This window comes from Myxine glutinosa, chromosome 12 (assembly GCF_964187855.1).
Source record: "Myxine glutinosa chromosome 12, kmMyxGlut1.1, whole genome shotgun sequence".
Lineage (NCBI taxonomy): Eukaryota > Metazoa > Chordata > Myxini > Myxiniformes > Myxinidae > Myxine > Myxine glutinosa.
Window position 1 is genome coordinate 80,142,564 of NC_136272.1, and position 12,841 is coordinate 80,155,404.

General features: G+C 41.7%; 1 protein-coding gene across 6 annotated transcripts in view; it reads left to right on the forward strand.

The window, feature by feature from the left end:
- Positions 1-12,841, forward strand: part of LOC137437547 (neuronal cell adhesion molecule) — a 321,028-nt gene that overhangs the window by 148,683 nt on the left and 159,504 nt on the right. For all 6 annotated transcript variants that reach the window (XM_068131960.2, XM_068131963.2, XM_068131964.2 and 3 more), the window contains 3 exons: positions 8,308-8,413; positions 9,204-9,400; positions 12,402-12,524. In XM_068131960.2, coding sequence (XP_067988061.2) covers positions 8,308-8,413; positions 9,204-9,400; positions 12,402-12,524 — 426 coding nt within the window. The remainder of the gene's footprint in view (positions 1-8,307; positions 8,414-9,203; positions 9,401-12,401; positions 12,525-12,841) is intronic.

The following is a 12,841-nucleotide window of genomic DNA, read 5'->3' on the forward strand; positions in this document are numbered from 1 at the left end:
AGATTAAGGGGCCCTCTTTATGCAAGTGAGGTCCTCGCGAATCAGGGCAAACAATCGACGTTAAATGCCATCAAGCCCTGTGAATGTGATTTGCTGGGTGGTGTAAGTGGTGGTGAGGGTGGTTCTCCCGGATACATGTTTGCTATCCGCTCCTCACTGCTGGTATAATAGCAATAACTTTTAAAAGAACCTACACTTTCTAAATCACAGGTTAAATCATCCCAACTAAAATCATAATCATTATCAGAATCCCAAGCATCAAATAGGTTCATCGATCACCCCATATACTCCTTCCTTTTCTGCCAACAACATATCCAAAACCACTTGATTCTGCATCACCATCGTTTGCATATGCATTAATTCGTTTTCCAATTGTAGTTCTGCGATTCAGGTTTCGTTTCCAATTCGTTCCATTACTAATGCGAGACTATCTATTTGCCAATCATTCATAATACATAAGAGGCGTTAGCCAGTACACGCAATGGGTTTTCCAACACAAATATTACAGTCATCACAAACATCGATGCAGGCATCAGCCAGTAGCCCGTTCCCACATGGGATTAACACAAATATCACAAAAATCAATACAAAATTCTGAAGCGCTGGTCACATCTGCCTTGTTGAAGGACCCATTCAGATCGACGGCCTCTGTGGTCAAGATCATGGTTTTCCAACGGCGGTTTCTTCATCGTCCATCCTGAAAAATACTTTCTTACACACACCATGATCAATTCCTAGCCCCCCGTCCCACTAATTGGCATTTAGTTACCTTATCTCTCAGATGGTTGGCTTATTCATAGCCGCATTTCCTGTGTCGTGTCTGGAAATTCAAATGCCATATTTACTTTCACCAATTTCCGAAAATTCCTTCCTTTTAATCATCTTCCCTACATCTAATAATACATGATTTACCAAATTTACCTTGGGAAAAATGGATCCCAGATAACAAGTCCCTCCCCACTGTTCGGGTAGGTATGGATATGCTTTATTTCCGCAAATAAACATTACTCCATGGGGTGGGATAAGGGCGGAGGCCATGCATTTACTGATCTCAACGCGGGTGGCGCTTGGTGTCCCCCAAGATATGGTTAGCTTGGTTACGTTATGCTGGGCTTGGTCATCTATGGTTATTACAAGGGGGCCTTCCTTTTCTCTCCATCTGGTGTCGGATGGCAGGGTATGGGTACATTCCGAGGTTCCCATCTGAACGTGTCCCTTTCCTATAAGACACACCCGTCCCTTTTGCTCTGTCACCCAGACTGGATCAGGTGGTTTGTCTAACAAAGCCTGCTTAATGGGTGGGGTATATCGAAACTCCCGGGAACACACTGCTGGGTAGATTTGGGCCTATCAGTTCCAAGGTTGTGGTCAGACATGGGGTACGCAAGGGTCCTGAGCACATATCTCGTAGGGACAGGGGTAGCACTACCATTTCTATCCCTGTCGTACTGGTGTGGGGAAAATGCATGCACACCCAACACCGTGATCGGTTCTGTACTTTCGCCATTGCACGGGTCACTGTCCAATACGTATTTTCCTTTGGCTTTTTCTTGCTTTCGATCCGTGGGTGCGGAATTAATATGTGTGAAATGCATGGTGGCCTATAATCGTAGGGGGAGCTCTGTGACGTCATGAATTCACATTGTAGTAATCGCTTGCTTCAAACGACTGAGGGCAGCAAAACCTGTCTAAACCTACTGCCATTTAACGACGCTTCCCAGATGACGGCTCCCATACACCATTCTGGCACAAAATTGTTGCATCCCACAGATGCCACGATTATTTGAACAAACTCATTTTCCTAATCCACCCTTTCAATTTTCATTTCAATTTAAAGTCAATCCAATGTCCTCTTTTAGCATCCCATGCACCTGTTGCAGACACCTGTTTTAGCCTGAAGCGGTATATTAAACTAAATGTGATTGCCACCCCTAACAGGCGGTGGTGCAGCATCCTCGATCTGTGGTGGTGCGTTTGAGGTGTCTGTGTTTGTGGGTATGGCCAACTTACAATGTGTGGCATGTACCCAGGACGACTTGCCCTCACCAAAACACCGCTGTTGGTGTGATCAGAAGAACTTGGTGGTGTGGATGGTGGTGTGGATAGGCTTGCTTGTTGGCTCCGGTAGGGCCTCCCGAACGCGTTCATGTATGCTGCGTGCCACATGGGATAGACCTATGCAAAACTTTAAAAAACATGTCATCCATGATAGGTAATTCAAGTGCTGCCATATCCGTTGTTGGCTGATGCCGTTGACATATAGCGCACGAGCGACAGACCATGGTAACCACAGTCGAAAGGCCTGGTGCTGCCCAGGTGGAAGTGACCTGCCTCATCACCTCACCCCCCTATGGCACACATGGCCATTTGAATGCGCCATGCGTGCCAACCATGGCAATAAAGCTCGCGGTGCCACGGGTTTGTCATTAATCGTCCACATTTGTCCTTCTGCGGGGCACTGAGCTCCCAATTTAATCCAATTTTTGCTGTTTTACGTTTGAGGCCGCGGCTTGTAATTGTATTACATCGAACTCTGTAGGTGCGGATGTCGGAACGTCTGTCTTGAGGTGCCAAATTAATTATGAACCCTTCATTGTTGTCCAACACATGGACCGTTCGGTGTTCAACATTGTATCGACGCCTTACTGGCGTTTTCCGCAGTCGGTCCATCATCCATGTACGACAGTACCCTGCCATTCCCAAAAATCGCAACGAACACACTAACTCTTCACTGTTATCCTTCACTTCACTTCAAAATTTCACTGTTATCCTATCAATACCTGGACAATTTTTTTTCCTTTCCTTCCTAGATACGCGAATTTCACATCAGTATAAACCCACTGGAAAAATTATCTGAAAAATAACTAGCCTCCCAAAACCATTTCCCTGCAAGAGCGGGGTTAGCCTTGCGGTCCACATGACAATCTTTTTTAATTGGTGTGATTCCCATATACCCACTCCTGGTGGAGTTCTGTTCACCTGGTCTGCAGAGCCGTGATCCAATCTTCACCAGCCCCCAATCACCTTCTTATCACAAAACAACAGTCCATAACTAACCACTTTTCTTTATTTCCCGTCTTTTCCATCAACTTTTATAATCTTTTCCCCTCCCTTTCTTAGCAAACCTTGCAAAGTCACTTGTCATTGACAAATGATCCATCTAATTTGACTTTCCATTTATCATCTTCGCACTTTCCACGACATTCTTCTCACTTACTTTAAACCTTTTCTTCAGACACAACCCACATGAGTTATGAATACAATTTCCCCTTCCAGGCACGTGTCTAGTCACTCACAAAGTGTCCATAAGACAACGTCATCATATTCCACAGAACTCCACCACTCTATTAAATCCTAAACATGCCCAATGGGCAATCCACGAAAAAATCAAAGCATTTTCAGTCCCCTTTTTCCCATAAACTAGTCAATGTAAGTCAGCCAAACATAAACAAAGAGGTTCCAGCGAGTTGTGACCTCCATAACTCTAAACAACTCCGCTGGCACCTTTTAAAACAAACTTTCCCAGTCACTTACTAAAATAAAGTGCAGCTCTTGTCCGTAGATATACGTTAACCAAGGTTACATGAGACTTGACAACAATAGAATTTGGCTACCTACAGAAAAAGTACCTGCACAACACATTTACAAACCAATTCGTCCCCTCGTATTAGGGAACGTCACAAATGTTCCACCACAATTTACAGCAGGTGACCACCCACCTGCCTTCTGTCGAAGTCCAGTTCAATTTCCATTCACAGACAGACAGACAGACGAACCCCCAACGTACTAACAGGATGGTCTCACAGAGGCCATTCCATTCAAATCTGTAGGCTGCCACGATTCTTCCCGCCAGGACACACTATCATAGTCCCCATAGTCACACGACACGTCAGCAGACACAGTGAATGACATTCAACATCATAACAAACGCCGCAGAAACTGCTCCTCCTTGATCCATATCTGCAGACGCAGTCAGACACACCCAGTTGGACAGACAGACTGGCTTCACATTACAACTGCAAACATCCGAAATGACAACAGCTAACACCAAATATTTATTGTCCCCCTTTCAGGGAAGTCAAATCAACCACCATTAAAGCACAAAACAGAAAACGACCATATACTCAGAGTATACACGAAAATCAAGCAGACAGACCGACAATCGAACCTGTCTTTCGACACTGCTGAACGACAAGTTCGCAGACACTGAGGGAGTGACATTCGACCCCCAGTAGATACCGCGGACACCGCTTTGGTCCGCACCAGCAACTCCCTCAAAATCAGTGTTCAGAGACATGACTCCATAGACAGCCAGAAAGCCAGACAAATACGGACACACACACACAGAGATTAATATATTTTTACAGATTAATATACAGAGATTAATAGATTAATATGAACAATTAATATATTTTCCACATTCATCTTGGTCACCCCAACCCCTTCTGGCTCTCCCCAAGAGCTCCGTGTCCGGACAGACAGACAGATAAACGGACCGGGTGAAACCATAACCATCCATCCTTCCGATTGGACTCACGTCAGCATCACATGTCATTCTCGCCTTCATTCAACGCATTCTGTCATCCCACGTCGGCCAAATACAAGCCCCGGCCATGCCGTTGAATAAACACCCTGTCGGTTGACAGCCTATTATTTTTGACTTTCACTCCCATTCTCCCTTGCTACATCTGGAGAGCCGTTAATGTGGGGATGTAATTGAACACTTGTTTTAAAGCCCTGTCTACACATGCTCTCCATAACATTCTCATTATTCCCTGTCAATTTTACTCATCCGGATTGCCCAACGCCCGCAGGCAATTTGGGGAATCCCTTGTCAGTCAATGACACACATCAATGACACACACACAATAAACACAAATACACGCTGCAATGACAGATCATTCATTCTCCATACAATACAGTATAAATTCATGCACACTCATGCACACTTCAATCCTACTTACCTGTGAACTCTAACACATCCAGTGCGTAGCTTAACTTAAAATACTCATTATTCTACCTTTCTTGGGCTAGTCCCTCCTGGTAGTCCTAAGATCGGGTCGCCCCCCGATTCCTAACCTTAAACGCAGTTCTCACGCCGGAGTAACTTAATACCTATTATCTATCACCCACATATGGGTCTACCTGCTTCTCACGCAGGAAGCTTACCTTACCTCCTTATCCCGGGCGCCCTGTATAATCGATTCATTACCCACTGCTGCTCTGATTTATACTAAATTTGGTTCGGAATGCAAGCCATGTGGAACAGCCGACAGAGGTCCACACGTGTCCAAAGCAAGGCGGGAGGCTTCAATTTCGAGGTGCAAAAATGCGTACCCACCAAATTAGATGCCGGCAGGCCTCCCTCCCGACCTGGAACGTGAGGATCCACCTCGTCTGCACACTTGGATGTATCCCACTCCTGACACCAAAATTGTCGAGATCGAAGACCTCAAGGGAAGGAAGAAGAAGAAGAATCAGAGGAAGAAGAGCAACAATGTTTAATAAAATCGATTATATACACACGTGTGGAGCGAGGCTCAAGAATGCGCCGCCTACACGCAGCGGGCAATTCCTCAAGACACTCGCTGAAAAATAAGTGGAAAGGCATTTCATTTATAGCAAAATATTAGACAAGAATCTGCGCTAAAAACATAGCAATACAAGGCCATAAGGACAACATCTCCCATTGTCCCGTCCTACAGAAGGTCAAATTTAGACAACAAGATGTAAGCATAATGATAGGCTACGCTTTTTTTGGCTATCTATCTAAACATATCAGACCCGAGCACAGGCCGAAGTAAATATTCTTATACACTAGGCTAAATGGTAGATGAAGATTGGATACGTCCTTGGTTTAGGAGACATACTAAACACTACGAAGATATATAATTAATTATTCCCTTTGTGAAGGAGGCGTTTGGATGACATCTTTTTTCCTGTACGTGGGTCGCGAACATTTTATCTACTGTTTGGCACATAATTCAAGGACTTGTTTATTAGGCTAAGGATCCACCCTGCACGTCGAGCCTCGAAACCACATTTTGTCCACTCACCTCTGCCTGCAGTTGAGTTCAAATCAGTTTTCAGAAGCATTATATATAATTTCAGATGTTATGATCAATTGAGTCATTTAGTTTAAACCTTAATGGCTGACACTATTACTACTACTACTACTACTACTACTACTACTACTACTACTACGACTACTCCTACTACTACTACTTATACTTCTAGTTTTACTACTACTTCTTCTTCATCATCAGAATAATCATCTGTTTATAGCGGACAGATTTACATACACGGACATTTTCTTTCATTCCAAAAAATATATTTTGTTACTCTGATGACTTAATGATGTTGAACAGGCCCATTGTCCAGTAAAAGACTGATTCTTCTCTTGTAAATCATACAATTGGTTATCACCTGTAGATCTGCCATTCTTCTTCAGGTTTGTTAATCCTTTCTTCTTCTTCTTCTTCTGGAAAGATTTATGACACAGAATATCCTGGACCTTGTGACTCCAGAAATCTTGCCAAACAAATCCTCTTGCCATCCTCTGTGAATAATCTCAGGAGAAAGTAGTGCTTCTCGAGCTTTTTGATCTTTGTCACCAATCACCATATGTATCCTGTATTGTATAGACCACGTGTTTCTGGTTTCTGGAGCCAGACTGTTTTATTTTATTTTGTCCTTACAAGATTGGGTGTTATGGAAGATTAACACTGTGCTAGACCAACCACTTCTTAGGTATCATTCAGTTTTTTCACAGTATTCCAAGCATTTCCATGCGGTGTTAGCACACTTAATCTCTGACTCTCTGACCAGGTAGAGTTTAAGGCGATAAGGATCCTTGACATTTTTGGGCATCACGCTGAGGCAGATGTACGTGTGAGATAAATTACTATTGCAATTGAAATATGGGTAACAATCTTGAATTTATAATTGTGCATCATCTTAACTTATCGGTGTCATGGACACAAGACATGTGCACAAGGTTGGTACTTCTGAAACCACAGGAAGGTTGGACTACCTTGGCCTTGTCCCATCTCTCATCTTATGTTTTGCAGATTCGGCTTCTACTTGTTCTTCCTGTCCTCTTCCCCTTCTCTCCTCCCCTTCTCTGCTTTTTCCTCTTCTTCACGCTCATCCTCGTCAAGGGATGTTATCCATTTGCAATCGCTAACGTCATGATTAAATCTTGTGGCATTAGTTTTCATCACAAATTCACTTTGTCTTTTCCCAGACAAAAATAAAATTAAAAAAAGTTGGGATAATCATCATCATCATTATCTTACTTCTACTGGAACTTAGTTTATAAAAGGAAAATACACCACTAAGCAGCAAAAAAATACTTAGGTGAATGTCTCAGTAATTTCTCTGATTGGTTGTGAAATGCATGTGACATTATTTAGATGTGTGGGTGGATTATGATTGGCCATTACACATATGACATCACATGCATTTTGATCAACCGTGGACAAGTATCCACAGAAATTACTCAGAATTTCAAGTTTAATTTGCTGCCTGATTGTGGTCTTTTTCATACAAGGATGGAATGTAAATGTTCTTTTCAAAGATTTGAGATCTAGTAGTTATCAGTTTTTACAATTTGCTTGATCTTTTTTCATTTCATGAATTGCAGCCCAAAAAGGTCATTGCAAAATTTAACAATAAAAAATATCAAGTTGAAATATGTTTGTCTAAACACAAATGAAAACCAAAAGCGAGTGAGAGGATTAGAGGGGATACAGTCATCCTACAGTTGTCCATGAGGGGTTTTGAAGCACTATAATAGGATGGTAAGTGTAAAATAATAATTTGGAGGTTTTGGAGCACTATAATAGGATGGTAGGTGTAAAATAATAATTTGGAGGTTTTGGAGCACTATAATAGGATGGTAGGTGTAAAATAATAATTTGGAGGTTTTGGAGCACTATAATAGGATGGTAGGTGTAAAATAATAATTTGGAGGTTTTGGAGCACTATAATAGGATGGTAGGTGTAAAATAATAAATTGGAGGATTAAATTGGTTTTCTGCAAAGAGCCAACACTAAAGAAAGTCTTTCGGACTTTCATGTTGCAGCAATCTTTTTCTTCCAACACTCAGGCTGTTAACATTCAGCAGCACGAAAAGAGTAAGGTCAGTGGTGATTGGTCAGTGGTCATGACCAAGCAAATTGAGTTGATGTTTTTGTGGTATTTGAGTTGTATAAAATTGTGACACTCTTTCCCTCTCCCCCCTTTTATTTATTCTCTCCCTTTCTTTCCCCCTCTCTCTCTCTTCTGACCCCTTTCTCTTGCAGTTGTGCAACCACCCAAAATAACAAAACAGTCACCAAAGATACACTATGTAGACCCGAGGGAAGACATCATAATCACCTGTGAAGCAAAAGGCAACCCTAAACCCACGTATGTACATGGATCTTTATTGTGTGAGTAAGAATCAGAGAGGTTGGAGGGGAGGGCCGGATCCAGTGTGTGTAATTGGGTGCACGTAAGTGCCAGTAAGTAGAGAAGTCGAATGCATTTGTTGGCACAGATTCCTGAAGTCTATGGGCTCTTGTAAGGGATATGGCAACAGGCCAGCAAGGTAAGAGCACTTTATTTCTACTTAATATCCCATTGTTGGAATGAGGGATTTCTGTTTGCCAAAGCCCTTTTAGGAGAAAAGGCGGTGGGTCAGGGGGCAGGTTGCTCCATGGAATTTTCATATATCAAGAATTAATTTGTTCTCTCATCGCTAATATTTGAGTTTTTCCATCGCTCTCTCATCCTAATTGAAAATCAAGTGCGCATTTTATTAAGTTACTCGCATCTTAAAGAAAAACGATCCTGCATCTAAAAAAAAATCGAGAGATTATAGTTCCGACCTTGATGATTTTATCACTTTGCATCCTTATTGAAAAGAATGCATTTTTTATAAGTGCAGCTACTCGTATATGTATTGAATGTCTAAGAATTTTGGAATTAGCCAGGCATGTTGCTTGTGTGGATCCACAAAAACGAACATTTCAGCAAAATATTAAAAATAAAGCATAAATGAAAGCATAAATAAATAAAGCGTAAAGTGATAAATACATTTCTAGGACTTATTTACAAAAGCTTATGACTTGCTCATTTCTTAATAATGCAATGCTTTCATCTCACAGCACATCATTTACACAGAGTTTCAACCTCCTCTCAACATATCGCCAAACAGGTATCAGTGGAAGAAAGATGGCAAGGATTTTAACGTTTCTGCTGAGCCAGGAGTGATTATGGAGAATAATGTGGGGACGCTGAAGTTCAGCATTTTAGAAGTGGACAATGTTACCGCTTTAGAGAGCGAGTTTCAGTGCATTATCTCCAATGCAAATGGGACTGCTGTCTCAGAAAAAATCAACCTACGGATGGCCAGTGAGTATCACTTACTTATGATCTTTATTATTTAATTTACAGTCGTGGCCAAAATTATTGGCACCCTTGCACTTTTTTCAAACAACTCACAATTTTGTCAAAAAATAAGTTGAAATTGACAAAAGTATTTGATCTCCACAATTCTTTATTTCACTGTTAATATTACAGAACCTTTGTTTTTGATTCAGAACTTAATATATCCTTTTAAATCAGAAAAGAAAAAGAAATGGCATTGACAAAATTATTGACATCCTAGATTTAATATTTGGAAGCACGGCCTTTGGACAAAATAACTGCAGTCAAGCGCCTCCTATAGCCATGAATGAGATTCCCACATCACTCTACTGGCAGTTTGACCCACTCTTCTTGTGCAAACTGCTCCAGTTCTTCCAGATTTGAAGGGTGCCTTCTCCCGACTGCTGTTTTCAGATCTCCCCACAGGTGTTCAATGGGATTTATATCTGGACTCATTGCTGGCCACTTCAAAACAGTCCAGCATTTTGTCTTGAACCATTCCTGGGTGCTTTTTGAAGTGTGTTTGGGGTTATTGTCCTGCTGCAAGACCCATGCCCTTCAACGGAGACCCAGCTTTCTGACACTGGGTTGAACATTGCGCTCCAAAATGCCTTGGTAATCTCCTGATTTCATGATGCCATGCACACATTCAAGGCACCCAGTGCCAGAGGCAGCACAGCAACCCCAAAACATCACTGAACCTCCTCCATGTTTGACTATAGGGAAGGTTTTCTTTTCTTTGAACACTTCATTTTGTTTTCTATAAACATAGAGATGATATGCTTTACCAAAAAGCTCTGATTTGGTCTCACCTGTCCACAGGACATTCTCCCAGAAGGATTTTGGCTTGCTCAGGTGTGTTTTGGCAAACTCCAGTCGGGCTTTCTCAGAAGTGGGGTCCTCCTGGGTCTCCTTCCATGGAACCCCCTTTCATTGAGTTGGCGATGGATAGTGCGAGTTGAAACTGTCTTAAGTTCATCTTGAATCTGTTTGGCAGTTGATCGAGGTGCTTTCTCCACCATTCGAACAATCCTTCGCTGCAATTTTCGATCAGGTTTGCTCTCGTGGCCACGTCCAGGGAGGTTGGCTACAGTACCATGGGCCTTAAACTTGCTGATAACATTGCATATGGTGGACACAGGAACATCAAGGTCTTTGGGGATGGACTTGTGGCCTTGAGATTGTCCATGCTTGGCTACAATCTTGTGTCTGACCTCCACAGGCAATTTTCTGGTTTTCTTTCTTTTTCTGCATGCCCATTGCGTTACACATAGTGACACAAAACAGCAGAATGACTCCTTTTCTCTATTCAAACTGGTTGAACGAGTGATTTTTATATTGCAGGCACCGGCAACTCACCATAGGTGAGTTCAGTTCCAAAGTAAAGGGGAATCACCTGCTTGAAATGTAATTATTTCTCACAACTTTTAAAAGGTTCCATAGTATTGTCCGGGTCATTTTAGGATTTCTGTGTGGAATAAGCTAAGATTTAGTAATTTTTCAGGTTTAAAAATTTTGTTCCACTGCAAACCAAAAAAATACATATATTGATACCTAAATATTTTTTAATTTCAACAATTTTCTGGAAGAAATGTTGCACTATCTGAAAAAAGTGCAAGGGTGCCAATATTTTTGGCCACGACTGTATGTATTGCTTTGGTTACACACCTTGATGATTTTGTAGAATTTGCATTTTGAGTCCTCGCTGGTAGAAGTTATTTTATTTATTTATTAATTTTTTTGGTTCAGATGTGTTTTGGTATTTATCTGGATGATAGCACAAATTAGCACATCCTCCTGCTCCCAGCTCACCCCTCCTCCTGATCTCCACTCAGGCCTCTTGCTCTCAAGTCACTTCTACTTCTCCCCACTCACCCCTCCTCCTGATACCTGCTCATATCTCTTCCTGCTCCCCTCTCCCCTTCCTCCTGCTCCACACTCACTCCTGCTTCAAAAGCAACAACAACAGGCATGCTGAGCTCTTGTAGACCTGTGACACGTCACAGGTAAATAAGTAAAAAAAAAAAATTGTAACAAAGCCATGGATGTGCATGTCAGCCCTATAGCTAAAGTACGCAGTCCAACAAAGTTTGTCAAACTATCATCACAAAGTAGAAGACTAAAAGCAGAAGCTAAGCTGACCATCAAACCGGAATATGATTTAACAATCACCTCAAGAGGGAAGAGAACATTGCAATGCATATTCATAAATTGTTGGAATGAACAGACATTACTTTTTTTCATCAAATCTCTATTTAAAAAAAAACAAAAAAAACAAAACAAAAACATTTTCATCAAATCTCTATGATCTGACAAAAACAAGTTCACGAGTCTTTGGGATGTCAGAAAGGGCCCAGTACAGTTCATGAAGCATTGCATTGCTTGTAATACAACGACAAAGCAGCTGCACCCAAGCATTCCATGAGTGTAATCAGTGATCATTGTAGCATGTTGTTGTGCAAGTAATGGGTATCCTGTGGCTTTCAAATGTGGAACGAGTTTGGTGGAGTGATGGGTCCAGGTACACACTCTAACCCAATCATGAAGCACTGCATGATCTGATGGAATGCCAATTACTAGCTCAATAGCAATGACCATAAATCTGAAAGAACTAGAGGGCATACCATGCCAGGAACGTTGGAGAATCCTGGCTCCAGCCAATCAAAATCTGGTAGCAGAGGTGAGAGTAAAGGGCCAAGTTGGTTTTACCAATGAGAGGCTCATGATGTTAAATTTCCTCACTTCAAGATTCGTTATCCATTGTCAATAGCATTGTGTGTGTTCCATAACTTTTGCTGTAATATTTTAACCATGTATTGTATTCATACACGACCATGTATCATGATGGTGGGTGGATATGGGGTTTACATAACAAGTCTTGCTGAGTGGTACCCACTGGCCCAAACATAGCATACGGCACGACCCAGAAAGAAATCACTTCCATGATTGAATGGTGCATGACGGTGTTCTGCATGGCATGTTTCAGCAATACCAAAGTGGCCCAAGGAAGTGGTCGAGCCAATGGAGGAGAAGGAGGGTAAATCCCTAATACTCCATTGCAATCCACCATATGGTGTTCCTCAGCCCAGGATTTACTGGATGAACAAAGGTAAGGCATTCCTGCTTTTCCGGGCCCTGCGTTCTTAGTGTCAATTGGTATATGGCCTAGTGTGTCTTATTTTTATGATTCAAGGGAAGCTTTTAGGAATAACAAATTAACACTACTGTTAATTTCCTGCTGGAAGATATATCCATTGATCTGATGGCTAAACTAAGTTCCAAACTGGGAATTCTCCTACAAGGTTGAGGCCAAGATAAGAAAAGTATCTGACAATGTGATGTTTGATTTTAGATTGTATATATATATATATATATGTATGTATATCCTGAAAAGCCTATAACAATCCTGCAAAGATGGGATCGTAC